The sequence below is a fragment of the Chrysochloris asiatica genome, unplaced genomic scaffold (genome assembly GCF_000296735.1).
Source record: "Chrysochloris asiatica unplaced genomic scaffold, ChrAsi1.0 scaffold00042, whole genome shotgun sequence".
Classification (NCBI taxonomy): Eukaryota; Metazoa; Chordata; class Mammalia; order Afrosoricida; family Chrysochloridae; genus Chrysochloris; species Chrysochloris asiatica.
In genome coordinates this window covers 3,165,808-3,186,406 of record NW_006408560.1, presented here as the reverse complement: position 1 = coordinate 3,186,406, position 20,599 = coordinate 3,165,808, and the positions used below count along the sequence as shown (strand labels likewise).

The following is a 20,599-nucleotide window of genomic DNA, read 5'->3' as shown; positions in this document are numbered from 1 at the left end:
GTCACTGTGAGTCAGAAATGACTCAATGGCATTTAACAACATCAATATATTGATAAAAGGAGAGAGACAGAGTGAAAGGTTTGTATCTAGAAAATAGCTCACATAGTTGTGGTTGTTGTTGTTAGGTGCCATCGAGTCGGTACCTACTCATAGCGACCTTATGTACAACAGAACGAAACACTGCCCGATCCTGGGCCAACCTCACTACTGTTACCACACTTGAGTCTATTGATGCTGCCACTAGGCCAATCCATCTCATTGGGGGTCTTCCTCTCTTTCTGTGACCCTCCACTTTGCCAAACATAATATCCTTCTCCAGAGACTGGTCCCTCCTGACAATATGTCCAAAGTATGAGAGACAAAATTTGGCCATCTTGGCCTCCAAGGCTGTACTTCTTCCAAAACGGATCTATTGGTTCTTTTGGCAGCCCATGGCACTTTCAATATTCTCCTCCAACACCATAAGTCAAAAGCATCAATTCTTCTTCGTTCTTCCTTATTCACTGTTCAGCTTTCACATGCATATGAGGTTATTGAAAATACCATGGCTTGCGTCAGGTGCATCTTAGTCCTCAAGCTGACATTTTGCTCTTCAACACTTTAAAAAGATCTTGTGCAGCATATTTGCCTAATGCAATACGTTGTTTGATTTCTTGACTGATGCTTTCATGAGTGTTGATTGTTGATCCAAGAAGAATGAAGTCCTTGACAACTTCAATCTTTTCTCCATTGATAAGAATGTTGTTGATTGGTCCAGTGGTGAGGATTTTTGTTTTCTTTACATAGTTGTAGAGGTGGGAAAATTCCAAATCCTTGAGTCAGATGTCAAGCTGAAGGCTTTCCTTACTCATGTAGCTGTAGTTGTTGCTGCACTAAAGATAGGCAGATAGAACAGCAGGCTTCTGGCTGCAGAGGCAAATGAATCATGGTCTGCAGGTAAGATGGCAGACTACTAACAATTCCCAGGATTGCAGACAGTAAGGTAGGTAGCTGGCTTGAGTTCAGAGGAATGGATGTTGAATGACAAGCCAGATGCAGGATCCAAAATCCAAAGCAAGTGTGCAATATATTGGAAGCAGACCACACACCCGAGGAAACTTCCTTTCAATTGATTGGTTACTTGTAGCACAGATTTTATCTTAAACTGATTACATTATATTAGACCTCATCCTTGGGATTACTAAATCTTAATTGCCAAAACACGGAGAATCCTGGACCAGTCAAGTTGACACAAAAACTTTAACTATCACAGATGGTACATGTTGTTCAGTGTGCTGTGTACATTTCACAGACACTGTAGTCCTGGGCATGTGAGTTCATAGTTCATAGTTCCTGGGGCAATAACTATTCTCTCTGGTACTGTGTGTTGTGGAAGCATTGAGCATTCTACTCTGTATTCTTTTTTTTTTGCAAAGGATAGGGATAAACCCTTAAGTGTAGAGTCCCAGACCCTGAAGAACCAGTGCTGACCATCTCTGTTTGCTGCCACTTCACTGGGAGACGTTGCTAGGAAGCACCAGCACTAGGAGAAGTCACTGACCACCAACCTGGGATTTTGGTTAGAGTGATGGTCAGGGTACGATTGAACTCCTCAATTCAGCAACACCATAGCACATCTCCGTCTCTGCCTCCAGAGGAAAAGAAAAGCAAACGGTTTATGCACATTGGGCATTTTGTCTGTTATGGAAACAAAATGACTGTGAGAATCGAAGGTTTTCAAGTTATTTCAATGTCTAGGAAAACAAAGACTTGACTATAAACATCAGAGAAGGGGTAACACATGAGTCTGGGGTTTGCTCGCAAGGAATCATTGGCAATTGTATCACTTTTATGGAGCTCTGTTATGTAGTAGATGATGTGTTGGATTGCTAATTGCAAAGTCAGCTATTTGAATCCACCAGCTGCTCCTTAGGAGACAGATGAGACTTTCTGCTTCTGTCAAGATTTACAGCCTCAGAAACCCTATACAGGGTAGTGGTGAGTCGTAATCAATTGCACAGCACATAGCAGCAGTGGCAGAACCACTTTTAAGCATCTTTCCTACACAAGGACTGTGTTTTAAATGCCTTTTTCACTTGAAACTCCAGTCATCTTACTAGGCTTGTTTCCTAGATTTTTTTTTTTTTTTTTTAACAGACACATCAAAACACCAGTGCTCATTGTTTTTCCTCTGAGAAGTTGCATCAGACTCCATGCCCTTTCGCCTACTTTCCTCAGAATCTCTCACCTAATTAGATAGGCATCTATGTACATTACCCGCAGGGCTCAGGACACATCCCTCAACAGAACTCTTGAGGCTTTGTAATCACAGATCTGAACATTAACTCCAACAATCACAGAAGCCTGAGCTGCCAAATAAGAGATTGGCCTGTCCAGCAAGAAAATGACAAACAGCATGGGTTCATCCCCTTCCACTTCATACTCAGTCAGCAGAACCAGCCTGGAGGTAGGTACAAAGAGCCTTAGACTTGAAACTACAGTGGGGAAATCTACTCCCAGCCATTATGCCTTACTAGCCACAGATGTACAATGTAGGCCAATCAATCTCTCAAAGTCTCAATATCCACATCTTCCAAATGGAGCTGGTAATCCTGGTCAACTTTGTAAGACTGCTATGAGAAGAGATAGTATATGAGAGCATTCTGAAGCTGAGAAAGCACCAAATATGCTTGTAGTGTATTATTCTATTATTTTGAAATAACAGTGTTGATTTTTTAAAAACAAAGATTTGACCCCAGATCTAGCCTTTTCACAGAAATAGCTTTCCTACTCACTTTATGACATCCAACATTCTGAAAGCTTTTCTCATTTAGTTTGAAGTATAAAGGACAAAACTAAGATGAAAGAAATCTACTTATGAGTCCTGGGAATCTTGGGTAAATGCATTTTCAGGACTTTTGTTGAAAGGACTGTGGATTTTTGTGCTAGAAAAGACAAAGCCTTTTAGAAAGAGGGCTGAAAGAAACAAATCTGGATTTCTGAGAACTTTGTTCATAATTTTGCTCTCTTGGCAGAATTGCTTAAAAACAAATATTGTTTTTGCAATACCTCACTCTACTTGAATAAAATTTTAACCTCTAACAATCAGCTTCTCTAAACTCTTCATGTTTGTCTAGTACCTGGCACATGTACTGATTCATCCTGGCTTTCATCGACTTTCCAGCAAAAAACTGCGGCTCAGGAGTTGAAGAATCTCAAAGCAAAAATATGAAAATGTCTGTGTTCATTTAAGAAGTATCAAATGATAGAGGATATTAAAAAAAGGTGCATCAGATGGGGATTTATTTAAGTATTTGAGGAGTGTGTTCTTAGATACAACAGCCAGGCATTATAATTTCCTTTAACATTTCAGGTAATTGATAGAATAATAACTTGATTGTATTTAAGTACAACTACTTAACTTGACTAATCATGGAGTCCTGGTGTGGCACTGTGGGCTAAAGCGTCAGACTGCCAAATCGTTTGAACTGCAAGGTCGGTGGTTCAAGCTCACCACCTGCTCCTTGGAAACTCTATACAGGGTCGCAATGGGTTGGAATCTACTCAACGACACTTAACAACAACAACAACAGTTCACCAAGTGGAGTCCTGGTGTGGGGCAGTGAGTTAATGTGCCAGACTGCAAAGCTGTTTGAACTGCAAGGTTGGCAGTTCAAGCTCACCAGCTGCTCCTCGGAAACCCTATACAGGGTTGTTATGGGTCGGAACCAACTTGACAGCACTTAACAACAACAACTTGACTAAGTCAACTAAATTCTCTTCTATGAAAAGCTATTATTTAATTGGCTATTGCTCTCATTTCTCCCATTTAGACTTCATATAATGTATTCTTAGTACTTCCTCAATATACAAGTTTCTATTACTTTATAGGAACAACTTAATATCAGATTGAACAATATGAAATTGCCTTTTTTTGCTAAGTCAAAAATAGTTGAAGATTGATTCAGAGTCTACATAGAGCCAAATGACCCAGGTTCAAAGCCTAGTTCAGCCTCTTGTTCTTGTTGTTGTTAAGTGCTGTCGAGTTGGCTCTGTCCCATAGTGACCCTGTATAGGGTTTCTGAGAAGCAGCTGGTGATCTTGAACTGCCTACCTTGTGGTTCAAACCGATTTTGCATTGCAGTACAGTAACTCACAGCGCCACACCAGGCTTCTCAGTCTCTTACTAGATATAAAACCACACTCTGTTGTTTAAATGATTATATATTCCTAAGTGTTTTTGTGTATATTCACCCATGCCCCCCAAAAAACCCAGAGGGAATAGAAGCAAATACTGTTGAATGAGGATGCATGGTAGAGATTGTAATCATTGCAATGAAATGATGAGTTTCATTGCAATGATTATAGTAAAACCAGTGTTCTCCCATGTAAACTATCACTCAATTCACAATAAAATCTTAAAAAAAAAAAACCACTCTGTTATGTAATTTTTCTAAACCTTTGTTTACTCATCTAGAAAATGGGTGCAATTATAGTACCACCTGAGACAGTTGTGAATTAAATGAGATTATACACATAACATGTTAAGTGCCTTGAACACACTATGTGCCCACTTAAAAAAGAGGAGAGAATGAAGCTCATCCATCTATCTGCGTTCTCACTACCTAGCATAAGGCCTCACTTGTTAAATACACAGAAAAAAAAAGTTTACAGTAGATTGGATGGTTGTGGCTCTCGATTTTATAAAAATGATATGTCACGTGCTCATAATCCTGTGTACTTATTTATATATTTTGGTCTAAGCAACTAGTCCAATGTTCTTACTTAGTTTTTGTTGCAGACCATGTGTAGACTATACAGGCCGCAGGCTCTGAGGAACAAATGAGGCCACTGGCAGTCAATAGCAAATTGTTTTTAAGCTTAATATCCAGTTATGTTTTATTAAATGCAGACATGAGCCCTTATTATCCACAGAGAAATATTAAAACCCCCTAAAGCCAAGACTGTGAAGGTTGCAAGGTCAAGCCTTCCTCCAAAGGATTAACTAAAAATATCTTAGCTACTTCTCAGTTCTTTGTTCTATAGACAAAAAAAAAAAATCCTCCCTAATCCTTTTCCAGGTGCCGCCCATTCACCTGGGCATCTTGAGTCCTCCAGCAGACCTGGCTCAGGAAGCCGAAACAGCGGGACTCCGCCCAACCTTTTGTCCTTCCCTCTCACCTTCCCCCAACTGAGCTCAGGGGCTATAAATATGTTAATTGAGCCTGAGAAACCAAGTTGCTGGCCTGGGATTCGAACCAGCGAAGTACGATGTAAAGTTACCTGAATGTCTGGAAAATTACTGATGCTAGCTGTATCCTGTTTTAGTCCCTCCCAGTTTGGTGTAAAGCTCCTCCCCTAAATAAAACAGAGGCCCAGGGCAGCCCAGGTGTGCATCACAGGTTGGAGGGCATGCAGTAAAGATTGCAGTGCGTTAAGGGTTGGAGGGCATACAGTAAAGATTGTAGTGCATTACAGGTTGGAGGGCATGCAGTAAAGATTGCAGGGCAGTGAGTTGCTGCCTGCAGAGGCTACGATGCCTGTACTCCCAAGTCTGCCCACCAGTGATGCATCCACCTGGTTTTGGGGTGCCTCATTGTCCCCCTCCTTCTGTCTGTCTGTGTATTCTTTCGCTATCTCTATCGCTGCTGGATCTCTGCTCCTCGTGAACCAAACACTTGTGAACAATACAAATATGTTGAGGTCAGTCCCCGACAAGTTTTACCAATTTTCTTAGAAAAACAAGGAGTGTTGGGGTATGACCTGGAAGACTGTCTAATTTAGACGGCAGAGTGAGGAGGGGTCCATGCTTTAGAGGGAAACCATGGAACTCATCATGTCCCGAGAACCAGGTGAAAACACATGGTTCAAGTAGGACGGAGTGAGCAGCCTTTCCATCCATGTGCTCAGTGTAGTAAACTGAAGGCTCAGGAGCCACCATTAGGTTTGGCAATAGGAAAGTGACTCATGCCCTTAAGAAGACAAATTTCAGTGGAGTGCTCAGGACAAAAACCTAATGGATCAATTAAAGACAGAATGAGAATGCTGGTAGTGGTGGTGGTGGTGGTGGTGGTGGTGGTGTGCCATGGAGTCGATTCTGGCTCATAGTGACCCTGCATAGGGTTTCCAAAGCTGTAAATCTTTATGTGAGCAGAAAACCTCATCTTTCTTCCGTGATCAGCTGATAGTTTTGAACTGCTGACCATGAGGTTAGTAGACTGGATGTGAAACACTGGGAACAGACAATATTTTTCATTAGTTTTGTTATGATTGGTTGGTAAGTTCCATTGAGACTGTTCTAACTCATAATGATCCTGTATAGTTTCCAAGGAGTGGCTGATGTGTTTGAACCACCGACCTTGAGGTTAGCAGTCCAGTGCTTTTCCTACAGCGCCACACCAGGGCTCTATCAATACTATGCTCCCCTTTATAACAAAATTGGTGTGGTGCTGTAGGATAAGCACTGGACTGCAAGGTAAGTTGGAAATTGAAGGTCGGTAGTTCAAACCAGTCCTCAGAAACCCTACAGAGCATTGCTGTGAATGGGAAGCAACTTGACAGCACTTAACAACATAGTATTGATGGCACACAGAAATAAATACAGAATTAAAAGTGTTTTGTTTTGTTTAAAGATGTGATTGTATACTAACAAGAGCAATGTAGTAGAAAAGGAAAATGTATCATGAGGAAGAGAGGGGGTAACTGCAGAAACACAGTCCTTCCATAGAAAAGAGGTGTTCAATCAGTGTTGATATTGTTGTTGTTAAATGCCGTTGAGTCAGTTCTGACCCATAGTGGCCATGAACAGAGTTTCCAAGGCTGTAAATCTTTATGGGAGCAGAAAGCCTCTTCTTTTTCCTGCAGAGCAGCTGGTAGTTTCGATCTGCTGACCTTGAGGTTCGCAGCCCGATTCATAACCACTATACCACCAGAGCTCCTCACAATCAGCATATAAGTGGCAAAATTGGTCTTAAGTTAGTGCAAGGACCACTCGTCTATATAACGACAGTAAGAAGGTAGAATACGGAATAGGCATTTTGCTGAATTTGCTGAGGGAAGATGAAATGGTTCTCTTCTGGCAGTTTCTATTTTCTCTGTGAAATAAGATTTAAGGCAACCAGCTGGAAATGAGCAAGAGAAAGAGGCTAAAGACAGACGAGAAGGTGTGTCTAGTCCTCTGAGGACTGAGAGAGTGAATGAACTAGGAAAATGAATTGCCAGACAGTTCTGGTGAAAATGGTATGTAGTCATTAGTGGTCAATACAAGGAAAGATGAGGCTATTTTGAAAGTGTGCTGGAAATGGAACTGCATGAAATGAACATTTAGAAGGTGTTGAAAATATAGTAGTGACAACGTCCAAGGTATGACCATGAGTGAAGATTGAAATTATATGGAAGGCAAAATCATTAGAAGTGAAGAATGAGTGGCTAGGGTGGATGGATTCTCTATGTGTGAATGAAATTGTATATGTGTGGAGGGGAAAACAATGATCCATGTACTTCAATCTTCATAAATGAGGAAGGGAAGTGCAGCAAATTGTTATTTGACTGCAACAGCAAAATGCAGGGCTGACTTAAACTGATGACTTTTACTTTAATAGAATTGGGTGGGGCTTTTCAGAAGATGAAGAATTAAATTACTCAAGAACTAGCAATGAAAGGCAAAGAGGATATCCACCTTATTCCGAGTTTTATGGTACATGGATCTGGTGACTAAATGAAATTGGAGGGGAGACAAGGATTGCAGCCACTATTTGAGAGAGTTGTGGAGGAAAGTCAGTTTGAAATATAGGAAGAAGGAAGGACATTATGAAAGAACTTGAGATTGCTCAGTCACCCACATCCATGGCTAGGTGCACACTACTGGTGCTGGCCATGTTGTTTTTGAATCTTGTTCCTCCTTCTATCTTGCGGGAGCATTTTCTCTTTTTACTGATCTGATGAGACAGCAACTGCAGCCATACAGCCAAGCCATAAATTCACCCTCTGACACCCCACCAATAGGGCAAAACTCCATACCAGATACACCAGATCAGTTACTACAACCAACACCTGCCAAATCCACTCTGAACTGAGCTGTATGAACACTGAACAGAGAAGATCACCTCCTGATCATACCAACAAAGAGGCACTTGGTGAGTGCCTAAGAATACACCAACATACATTCATCAACTTAATGCAAATATAACACCACCACAATGCCTAAAACAAGACAGAGTAGCTCAAACAAATGACCAAGAGGAAAAGCTAGAAAATGCTATTAAGGAAGAAGAGTTACTGGAACTACCTGGAAGAAAATTAAGAAGATTTGAGATACATCCAAATGTTCCACAAAAAGGCCAAAGAAAACAAGAAAGAATTCAAAAAAGTACTACCGGAACAATCAAACAAAATAAATACAGCATTGGAGACAATACAAAACCTGCAATCAGAGTCCCAGGTGATCAAGTACTAAAACATCAGAAATAGATGATACACTGAATGGGCAAGATGAGTGGAAATCAATAAATGGAGGCCTGAATCAGCAAGCTTGCAATAAATCTCTTGATATCGCTAAGATAGAAGAACAATCAGAAAAAAAGAATTTAAAAATCTGAAGGAAGCTTAAGATTCATGTGAGACAACATGAGGAGGAATAACCTATGGGTGATTTGAATTTCAGAACGGGAAGAAATAAAACCACAGAAGAGATAGTCAAAGAGCTGCTGGAAGAATAGTTCCCTAACATCAGGAAAAAATGTGAAGGTAAGCATTCAAGAAGCTGAGTGAACCCCAGGCAAGATAGACCGCAAAATAAAATCACCAAGATATATCATAATCAAACTCTTTCAAATCAAAGACAAGGAAAGAAAACTGAAAGCAGTTAGGGGAAAATGAAATGTTACCTACAAAGGAAAACCAATAAGATTAAGCTCTGATTTCTCAGCAGAAACCATGCAGGCAAGAAAACAATGGGGAGACATATACAAAACTCTGAAAGGCAAGGCTGAGTCCCCAGTCTGTCTCAATCTAGTAAAGCTGTATGTCATTGGGATAATTACATCATCTTTTTATGTATCACTGACCTCTCTGAAAGAGGAATTTCCTCATTAGGATGCTTGTGTTAGAAATGTCCGTTGTTTTGGGGACTTTGGTACCTCTATTGCAGCGCTTACTGCGTCCTACTTGGGAATTGTGATGTTGTTGTTAGTTAGTTGCCCAAGAAGCAGCATCAACTCATGGTGACCTTATATACAAAGCCTTGCCTGCTTCTGTACCACGTTCATGATCAATATTATGTTTGAGTTCACTGTTGTGGCTGTTGTGTCATCCCGTCTCACTGAAAGTTTCCTTCATTTTTGCTAATCCTCTACCAGATATGGCGTCCTTTTATAGAAACTGATCTTTCCTAATCATGTGTCCAAAGTACACAAGGCATCCTTCTAGGAAGTATTCTCATTGTATTGCTTCTGAGACTGATTTATGTGTTCTAACAATCCATGATATATTTATTATTCTTCATCAACACCACATTCTGAATGCTTTAACTCTTCTTCTGTTTTTCTTTCTCACTGGCCAACTTTTGCATGCATCTGATGCAATTGAAAAGATCATGGTTTAGGTTAAGGTATACCTTAGTCATTAAAGTGACATCTTTGCTTTTTGAAACTTTAGTTTGATGTCTTGACTGCTGTTCAGATGGATGTTGATTATTAATCCAAGTGGAATGAACTCATTGACAACTTCACTTTTTTCCTTCATTTATTATTATGGGAAATTTGTAGAGCAATGTAACATAGGGGTGGATGATGAACATAGGAAAAATATAGCACGCTTCACATCCTCTCTGATACTTATCCCTTTATCTATGTGCCAATGCACACACCCAATGACTATAAGAGCTACTATTAAAGATTAATTCCATTTGGTTTTAAAATATTTTTATTGTGTAGAATACATTAAAAAAAAAAAAAAAAAGTTAACACCATGGCAAAGATCCTCAACCACCAGGTGAGAGTAATGATAAGTAGTCAGGGATGAGCCTGAGGACCAGCGGTTAAGACAGATGAGGTGGGGCTGTCTTGAAATGTGTTACAAGGAACAACACAACCTCCAAAATGACTGGGTGGATGGACTGAGAAAGGTTGTGTGCCTGAAGGCAGGGGGCTGGCTTGTAAAGTGTGCCCTTTGGACATTTAAACAAATATGTATTTTCTGTTTTATATGTGTACATCAAAAAAAGGTGGGGGGAATAAAGGGAATTGAGGTAAATACTGTTGACTGATGGTATATGGAGGGAACTGTAATCACTGCAATGAAACAAAATATGATTTACTGAATGTAAAACTGATAATCTGCCCTGTAAACTTTCAGTCAATTCACAATAAAAACTTTAAAATAAATAAATAAACATGACCTGTCAAATATAAAACTGCCAAAAAGGCTGAGAGAGGGAAATGGCAGGCTAAGCAAACACAATGCACAGACCCTCTACAACAGAGATACAAGAGACCAAATGAAACAGACACCGGTGAAAATCCTGGACTCCAGAACTTCAGATGTAGGTTTAGAGCAGTGGGTTGAGTGTTTGCTGGGAGAAGTTCAGCAGGGGCAATGAGAAAGGGACACTGACTGGTGAACAGCCAGTCAGATGGGGTATGACCATCTTGAAATTTTGTGAGCAGCTTTGGTGAGAGAAAGTGGCCTGACAGAACAGATTTATACAGGCGATAGGAAAGGGGTGCAATTCCTTCTTTTTCCTGATGTTCCCCTGGTGACCAGAAGTATGGCCATTTTCCACCCTCATACACCTCCAGTGCAGACCCTGTTCTCTGGGAGTTCAGAACTGTATGGTTGTGTGCCTTACTAGTGTGAGGTGAGGGTCAGCAGTGTCGTGTTGATGCCTGCATTCAGGCAGACTCAGTTTCAGATCTACAGAACCCACAGAGCCACCAGACCAACATTTGTCTAGCAGAAACCATGATAGCTAACCATCCTGCCCCCAGCTGCCCTGTGGTTCTAACAGACACTGAAACCAGCTCCATCAAGGGCCTCCACGAACTACTTCCAGATTTAGGGCCAGGAGCTCCACTGTCTTGTCCCTCTGCATCTACCACGTGAGTTCCTTGGTTGGCAGGAGATTCCCAGAGTTCTGTCCTTTCTGGGTCCAAGAGCTGCACTTTTTGTTTTGTTTCTGTTTTTCCTTTGTTTCACTGGTTTTGTTTATTTATTCTGTCTTCTTCTATCTCCAGTCCCTTAAATTTTTTCCTGTCTATCTCTGCTTTTGTTTTTCCTTTTTTTCTGTTTCTCATTTCCCCTTTTCTTTTTTTCCTCCTCTTGATCTTTCTTTACTACTCTCTATTCATTTTCTCTTTTCATCTTCCTCTCCCTGGTTTTTCCAAGTGTTTCTTTTTCCTTTTGTATAGTTGCTTTCTTATTTTTTCTTCTACAGCTCCATTTTCTTGTCCTTCTTTTAGTTATTATATTTTTCTGATTGCTGCCTGTTTTTATTTCTTTTCTCTTCTTCATTATTTTCTCTTTTCATTGTTGGTTCCTTATTGGGTTACTATTTTGTTTTCTTGTGAGTATGGGGAGAGGGATTCTCTTCTTTCCCACCTGACAGGATACAACAACCATATCCTTACAGTCCTGTCACCACTATACCCTTTGCAGCTCTACCCACTGGGAAGAAGCTCATGTCACCTCCTATACCACTTGATTAATGGTAGACAGCAGGCAACAGCACCAGTGAAACCCACCCTAAACTGAGGTGCACAAACAGTGAATGGGAATGAAATTAACTGAAAAATAATTGAAAAGAATGATATTCAGCTACCTTCAAAGGACTGACAGAAAGATGGAGGAAAGCAAGGAGAACACAGGAAAAAAACCTTCAGAAGAAGGAAAGAACTACAAAAACAAATAGAAAAAAATAAATGCCAATTTTGAAAGAATGCAAAACTTGCAAATAGAAATTCAGAAGATTTGTAGCAATGGAAGCCCAAATTAGCTTGAAGATAAATCTCTCAATATTAGTAAGCTAGAACAATCAGAAAAAAGAATGAACATATCTGAAGAAATCCTAAGAGTTATGTGGGACAATTTATGAGTGATAAGAATCCAGAAATGGAAGAGATAATAAAAAGTACAGAGAAAATTCTTGAAGAGTTGTTGGAAGAAAACTTCCCTAACATCATGAAAAACAAGAAGATAAGCTTAGAGGAAACTGAGCAAGCCATGAACAAGATAGATTCCAAATGAAAATCACCAAGACATCATAATCAAAATTTCCAAAGCCAAGCCAAGGAAAAAAATCCAGAGAGCAGTTCTAGAAAAACAAAAAGTTACCTACAAAGAGAACCAGTAAGACTAAGCTCTGATTTCTCATCAGAAACCATGCAGGCAAGAAAGCATTCGGATGACATATACAAAACTGTGAAAGAAAAAAATTGCCAACCAAAAGTCTTATACCCAGCACAGATGTTCCTCAAATTGCTATTTGTTGTTAAGTGCCATTGAGTTGGTTCTGACTCATAACAACCCTGCACAGAGTTTCAGAGAGATTGAGGGTGAGATTGAGGGTCCCGTGGTTTTAAAGTGCTATCAAGTCAGTTGCAATTCACATAGACCCTGTATGTGTCCGAGGAGCAGCTGGTGGTTTTGAATCGCTGACCTTATGATTATCCTACAGAGCTACATTGTATGAGATCAATGTTGTAAAAAGTTAACAAAATGTTTTACTGATAAAAGAAACATTATAGGATGGTTAAGGGGGTGGGGGAAAAATTATTCATGGGCTAGAGGGTAGACACATGCTAATATGGGTGATGGGGCCGACAATATACACCAAGAGGGAGGATGGCAGGGGAAAGATTCGGGTAGCAGGAGACACAGGAGGAATGCAAGAGTTAAAGTGAATAGGGGTAGATACTGTTAACTGATGGTGCATGGAGAGGACCGCTACTACTGTAATGAAACAAGGTCTATGATTTGGTGAATATAAAGCTGATGCTCCACTCTGTAAACCTTGGCTCAATTCACAAGAAAGAGTTAAAAAAAAAAAATTTTTTTTTTAAAGGCTGAGAGGAAGAACTAGAGCTCTCCCCTCCCACATACTCCCAGGAGCAACTGTGTGTGTACATGTCGGTGAGATGATGTTTTCCTTTGACTCACCATGTTCTGAGTGAGACCTTTGCCCTAGTTTCAGAAGCTGATTGAGCTTGGATAGTCAGGGGTGGGGCTTTCTAGTACGGGACCCTCCCAGCGCTATATAGTCAGATGGAACTGTGCTGGGCATCTCTCCCAAGGACTCTGAACAGCCTGGCTTCTGTTGCTTCTCCGAAAATGCAGCGGCTGTTGACTCCAGTGAAGCAAGTCCTGCAAGTAAAAAGACTTCTGCAGGAAACGTCTCTCTCCCGCTTTCGTCTGCTCCCAGCAGCCTACCAAAAGTAAGTAGCATCTCCCTGGGGAACTGCATAGGCCAATCTTTGACAGGCATCGTGAAGTCAGTAAAAGTCAGACAGATGGTGTGTCAGGAAAAACTCATTAGACTCCCAGTCAGAAGTTGGCAAGGATGCTGTACGGCCTTCAACAAGCAAACTAACTTCTCAGGGCCTCACTTTCCCCATCTTTTCTGAGCAGACAGTCCCTCTGAGCTACAGGAATCCCAGAATCCCAAACTTCTGACACCTGCTGTGTTTGTAGATGCCACTCCCTGGCCCTCAAAGAACAAAGGAAACATCAAATTTACACACTGTAATTGTCAGGATGAGTGGTCTGAAAGGCATTCTCAGGTGATACTAAATGATTCAAAAGATTGGACTTCACAGTTTTATGATATTTTTACAAAGTGGCACGTGTGAGTAGAGGAGTAAATGGAAAAGAGGGAAGAAGGCGAACCGAACGGAAGCAAAAACAACACAGCAGCAGCTGTTAGCATATGTGAGCTTGGGCCACTTTTAAGACTAATCTCTAGTCATCAGAACTAGCAATCACAGTAGCTCACCCCAGCGTGTAGAATTGATGGTGATTTAGTTATAGTTGAGTTTTTATTGGTTCATGGAGTTTCTCAGAACAGAAGGGAATATGGCTTTGTTTGTTTTGAAGGAAGTTGTACTGTATGGGTTTGGAGTTTTGAAATGTCTTCAAAGCACCAGTGGCTGAGATACAAATGAAGGATAAAGAGCTACAGGAAGCAGAAGCAGCGGCATGCTCTTACTGTAGTCCCCATTCTTACACTGTTATCTAGATTTCATCCCCAGTTTTATAATTGGAAATATTGCTGCATTCTTAGAATTTTGTGGAACTTTTTAAAGATTCCAAGTAAGAGGACTTGCCTATTGCAGCAGTTTAGGGACCGTAAGCTGCCAGCCCTGCTCTCCAGCCCAACCCAGTGAGCACAGAGAATGGGATGGGCTTAGCTCCCAGAGCCCATGGCTCTTCTCCACCACCATTCCCAGTTCTTCTCCTCTGCTCTACCAACCTCTCAGGATTCTGTGTCAACCACTGTGTGAATAAAACCAGCTCCCCTAAGTCACTTCATATGCTGTAAGACTGAAGGTATAAAGCCTGTTTCCCCTGCCCTCCAATTTCATGAAAGGAGGAAATGAGGCATAAAGAGAATGTATGTGTGTGTGTGCCCAAATACATATGTGTTTGTACAGAGAAGTACACACAAACTCCTTATTTTGTAAATATCCCCACAGCCTGGCCCAAGCACTTGTGATCTCTCAACATTAATGGCAGCATTGGTATCGTCTTGCTCCCTGATCACCTACATATTATTGGTTATGGCGTGGTGCTGTAGGACTGGTAACCACAAGGTCAGCAGTTCAAATCTACCCAGTCACTCCTCAGAAACCCTATACAGGTTCTCTGTGAGTCAGAATTGACTCCACAGCACTTAGCAACAACAACAAACTAAATCACCTACGACGCTTTAGAACTAAGCCTTCCCTTCCTTTCAATTTTTACTCTACAGTCCACAAGTACTTAAAAAATGTGATTTACGTGTAGTGTCTTCCTTTGCCTGATTCCCATGGAGCCTGGGGTAGTGGGTGAGTAGCCCAGTAGATGAACCATCTTACTTTCTTCATGACCCTCGACCATTGTCCTCACCTTTTCCCCACCCCCTGCCAAATTGCTGACTACAGGTCAAATGCCCTAGTTTGAATTTAACTTCTTTGTGTATCTGTGAAGAAGAGATTGATGTGGAGCTGCTTGTTTCCGTCAGTAGCATTGGCCACCAACCAAGAAACAAGGCTCAGTCCTCACCAACCTGCTCCTCCTTCTTACTTTTTGGGTTCAAAAACACAGAATCATATTTTACATTTTCTTTTGTTGTGTATTCAGAGCTATCTAGACCCATTGTCCATGGCCTGAAACAATAAAAATGTCCTTATGATGTCTGTATATCTAGCCCCTCTAATTCAACTTGTACCAATCTTAGGTCTAACCTAAGAACTGCTCCCATTTCAGCAACTGCTTCGCTGCTTCTTGGCTGCCTCTAAAACTCAGGAACTATGACCACTTTGTCGTCCCAATCAATTTTTCTTACCTGTTGTCTCCCTGTTCCACCACACACTCTCTACTCCACCTCTGTCCCTTCAACGTACCTTTCAGTTCTTTATCTGGAGAAAATCCTCTTATACCCAAAGGTTGATCTCATATGTGGCTCTTGCATGAAGCTTTTCCTGATTGTCCCACCCACAGAAATCTCTGCCTCCTTTGAACTCTTCAAACTCTGGTGGCATTTTTGTTCCTATTCCCCTTGTCATATTCAACTTTGCAGTTGAGTTATGTATGGGCTTCTTTCATTCCTCCCATTGATCAAGTAATTCCTTGAGGATAAGAACTTTACTTTCTTTGTTTCCTCTTAACCAACACTCCTAAGGAGCTCTGGTAGTGTAGTGGTTATGAGTTGGGCTGCTAACTCAATGACAGCAGATCGAAACTACCAGCTGTTCCATGGGAGAAATAGGAGGCTTTCGGCTCCTGTAAAGATTTACAACCTCAGAAACCCTGTACAGGGTCGCTATGAGTTAGAACCGACTCCACGGCACATACCAACAACAACCCAACACCCCCAGTAACTAGCACAGTGCTGGACACTCAGGGGCTAATTTTGAAACAAGTGAAGGAAGTGAAGTGGGGTGAAGAAATAGACACTTGGAACATTTTTTTTGAATCAAGCAACATCAGAACAAAATCTTTTTTTTTTTTTAATTTTTTATTGTGAATCGAATGAAGGTTTGCAGAGCAGATCGTTCATTAACAAAATCAGTCTTACGGTAGAGTGATTATTCTTTAAAGAAAGCACAGAATTAGAAGGATACTCTTAATTCTAATGCTCTGATGCCTCTGGAATTCTCTAACTAGTAACTTTTCTTTATGATGAGAATCCACTGTCACAGATAGCTTCCTATAAAGACAGGAGAGTGACTGAGTCTTATGACAAAAGGGATTGATTCTTGAAGCCTCTTCTTTCAACTAGATTTCTGGCTATAAAGAAAGTGATGGAATCGATACAAACAAGGCAGATTGAGAATGAGGCTGAGGGAAAAGCCTGCCAAGTCCAGAATCAGTTACTAAGTATATGGGAATCTTCTCCACAATATTTGAGAGTAAAAACTCAATTTATTGAGAAGGTACCCAAAACAAAGTGCAGATAGTTAAACCGAATGGCTCTTGTCACATGATGAATATTTAATACTTTGCCTCCCTATCTTGTGATCATTTAGTCTACTTTTGTCTCACAACTGGCCTTCACATTGGCCTTCCTGATGGGAGAACTAGATCTACCAGAAGCCCTGGATCCTGAGATACTGTGATATGAAGCTATATTTATAAGTATAGCACCATTTTGCCACTGTCCTATGGTAAAATATCCTCTGTCAGAGGTGCTATTGAGTATAAGTCTTAAATCAATGAAGGACAGGCTATTTATAGTATATGACTAACTGTGTTATTCTTAGCTATCATTTCACCAGTATGTGCCTGGATTTCACCATCTGAAAAATGAAAAACATCCATGAAGTGATCAGATTTTGGGTATTTTCATACGGCATATGGGAGATGGACTATGTGAACTCTCTACTTGTAGGTAGGAGGAGAGACTCTAGATTTTCACTATGGATATTAAGAGTCAGGGTTGAAAATAATTTCATAGGTCCAGGAAATAAATAAGTTATTCATTCTTATACTATCTTTCTCTTACTTTCTGTGTCCCCACTTAGAATTGCTCTCTCTGCCCTGTGTGCACCCATACCCTTTCCTTGTTCTATGGTATTTTCAGTTGTATTCATGTCAGCCTCTTCCATTACACTGTGCCCTCTTTATGGGGACAAAGGTTGTCTTATTCATTATTGTACATCTGGCACCCAGTATTGTGTTGTGTATGTAGTGTGTGCTCAGTAATTATAGAGATGACCAATCAGAAAAAGCAGATAGGATGAAATCAAGTAGAACAATTCCTTAAAAAGTAGTTAAAAATATATATGTGTGTGTGTGTGTGTGTGTGTGTGTGTGTATTGTATAATAGAGAAAGAGAGAAGGAAGGAAAATGTTATAAAAAGAAAGATACTCTTTGTTTAACGATACTTTAAACAAAAAATGAAGGCAATAGAAGCTGTCTCACAACTTGTAGAAGTAAAACTTTAAAAAGCTCATTTTAAAAAAGCAAAAACAACCTGCATTTAAGTCTATTATAAATTGTGAGGACCCCATAGATTATAGAGTAGAATTGATTCAGATGGTTTTGAGGGAGTTGTAATTTTTATAGAAGCAGATCTCCACATCTTTCTTACATGTGGCCTCTTCATGGGTTTGATTTGCCAATCTTTAGATTATTAGACAAGCACAATACTTGCTTAACCCAAAAGAAAACAGGGAAAGAGGTATAAAGGAGCAAAGAACAGATGAGATAATAAGAAGCAAGCAGTAAAATGATAGCCTTAATCCCAATAGATCGGTCATTACAATAAATATAAATGGATAAATATCCCAATTGAAATATCAACAATACCTTACACACAAAGATAGAAACAGGCTAACAATCAAAGGATACAAAAATATATCAGACAACCAAAAATGAGCAATACTGGTCATTTTAATCTCTGCTAAAATGGACTTTAAGACAAACACCCACATAAGAGACAAAGAAAGATTAATAGATCAATTAAACAAGAGGATACAACTGTAATAAATATCTGTGCCCCCAAGAAAAAGTCTCAAAATACATAAATCAAACTCTAACATAACTAAAGAAAGAAATAGATAACTCTACAATAATAGTAATAGATTTTAATACACCACATTTGATTAAGAACAGAACAACTAGAAAAAAATCAGCAAAGACACAGAAAAACTAAACAACTCAGTCAACCAACTTGATCTCACAGACATATACATAGCACTCAACTCAATGACAGCAGAATGTACAGTCTTTTCCAGTGTACACGAACAGATCATATGTTAGGACACAAAGCAAACCTCAATCAATTTTAAAACATCAAAATGCCTAAAAGCATCTTCTCAAATCACAGTTCTATAAAATTAGAAATAAACAATAGGAAGATCAAGGGAGAAAAACCCTACTCTGTCCAGTAGGGTTGCTGCAAGTAGGAATCAACTCAAAGTCACACAATATACATAAGTTTTACAAGAGATGCATGTTAGATACAAAGATTCCAATAGGTTGAAAGTATAAACGGACAGAAAAATATACGACTTTAAAATACTTATAAAAAAAGCTAGTGTGTTTGTATGAGTAGACTTCAAGGTAGGAATTATTATTACAGAGAAAGAGGGGCATTTAAGAAGGATAAAGAAAAAAACAGAAAGCTACAACAATCCTAAATTTGTATGCAACTAGTAACATATTTTAAAATACATGTCAAATGATTACTTTATTGCTGTTATCTCCAACATAGGTTTTCTACAGCCTGTGCTGTTCCGATGGCCAAAGCAGATACTTGGCCAAAGGATGTGGGCATTCTTGCCCTAGAAGTCTACTTCCCAGCTCGATATGTGGATCAAACGGACCTGGAGAAATTTAACAATGTGGAAGCAGGAAAGTACACAGTGGGCTTAGGCCAGACCCAAATGGGTTTCTGCTCGGTCCAAGAAGATATCAACTCCTTGTGCCTGACAGTGGTGCAGCGGCTAATGGAGCGCACACAGATTCCGTGGGATTCTGTTGGCCGGCTGGAGGTAGGCACTGAGACCATCATTGACAAGTCCAAATCTGTGAAGACAGTGTTAATGGAGCTCTTCCAGGATTCCGGGAACACTGACATCGAAGGCATAGACACCACCAATGCCTGCTATGGCGGCACTGCCTCGCTTTTCAATGCTGCCAACTGGATGGAGTCTAGCTCCTGGGATGGTACGTCCTGCTAAGGGTATTACATAAGAAAGGAGCTGGTGTTGGAGGCTGAGTCCTATCAGTTTGAGTCTCAGTTTCCTAGAGAGTTTTATCTAGGGAGGGAAGGATCACATAGCCACACAGCTGTTGCTACTATCCAACAACCACAATAATAATAGTTACTCAACCTTGTATAGCTTTGTACGGTTATGTAGCATATTTATGTAAGCTATTCACCTAGTTCTTATGACAGCCTAAGAAGTGGGTATTATATCTGATGTATAGATGAGAAAACTGAGGATCTGCTATCATACATATAAGCATGGCAAAGGTGGAACACCCAGGAGTCCTGGTGGTTCAATAGGCTTCACGTTTTACTGTATTTGTGTCTCAAGTTTCTCCTAAGCCTCCAAGATATAGGTGAGTGATGCTGAGAGATTTAAACAAGTTTCACTGTTAAGGGTAAAACGCTTTAGTAGAAGTAGGCCTGGAGAATCCTAGGATGGACTGTTACACAGAGTATATTGACTCTTTCTTCCTGGCTTGGTTCTTAGGAAATTGCTTTTTACTTAACATTACACTATATCTTATTTATAATTTCCCTCAATGTTGTATTGAAGAAAGGCCCTGTTGTGCTGTCAAGAAAAAAAAAAAATTAAGAAAACAATACAAGTTGTGACTTAGAAATCCTAACTCTGTATTAATTGTTGACAAGTTCCTTAACTTCTTTGAGCCTCGGAGTTCTTAATTAACTACCTACCATGTAGGGCATTAAAAGGATTGAGTAAAATCATCCAGAGATTTGAGAATGAACAATATCTTGGCAATCAAGTCCCTCCATATTTACTAAGTTGGCAACTAGGAATGGAGGTTAATGCCCATTATGGTTTCTTGGGGGTTCGTAGGAATGGAACCCCTAAGAAACTATAATGGACATTCATTGTAAAATTAATTATAAAGTTATAACATTGAAAGGAATTTATCGGTGATTTATCAATGATCCCTCCTTTTTACATGAGGAACCAAATGTCTAGAGGAATGTAACAGTTTGACTCTGTCCACGCAGAAGACCGTGCAATTCCAGTGTTTCCTGGCTGTCAAAGATTTGTAATATTTCAGTTTCTACATCATCAAGTCTTTTCTTTCTTTCTTTTGTTTTGTTTTTAAACTTTTTATTGCTAATTGAGTGAAGGTATACAGAGTAATGCCACCACCTCGTCTGTCAGTTTGTGGTACTGTAGTGGCTTGTGAGTTGTGTGATTCTGAAAGCTATGCCAC

General features: G+C 40.1%; 1 protein-coding gene across 1 annotated transcript in view; it reads left to right on the top strand.

Annotated features, from left to right (window-relative positions):
* Positions 1-13,302: 13,302 nt before the first annotated feature.
* The window catches only part of HMGCS2 (3-hydroxy-3-methylglutaryl-CoA synthase 2 (mitochondrial)), a 25,767-nt gene continuing 18,470 nt past the window's right edge, over positions 13,303-20,599 (top strand). Inside the window, exons 1-2 of the mRNA XM_006861309.1 lie at positions 13,303-13,406; positions 18,888-19,342. Of these exons, the coding sequence (XP_006861371.1) occupies positions 13,303-13,406; positions 18,888-19,342 (559 nt within the window). The remainder of the gene's footprint in view (positions 13,407-18,887; positions 19,343-20,599) is intronic.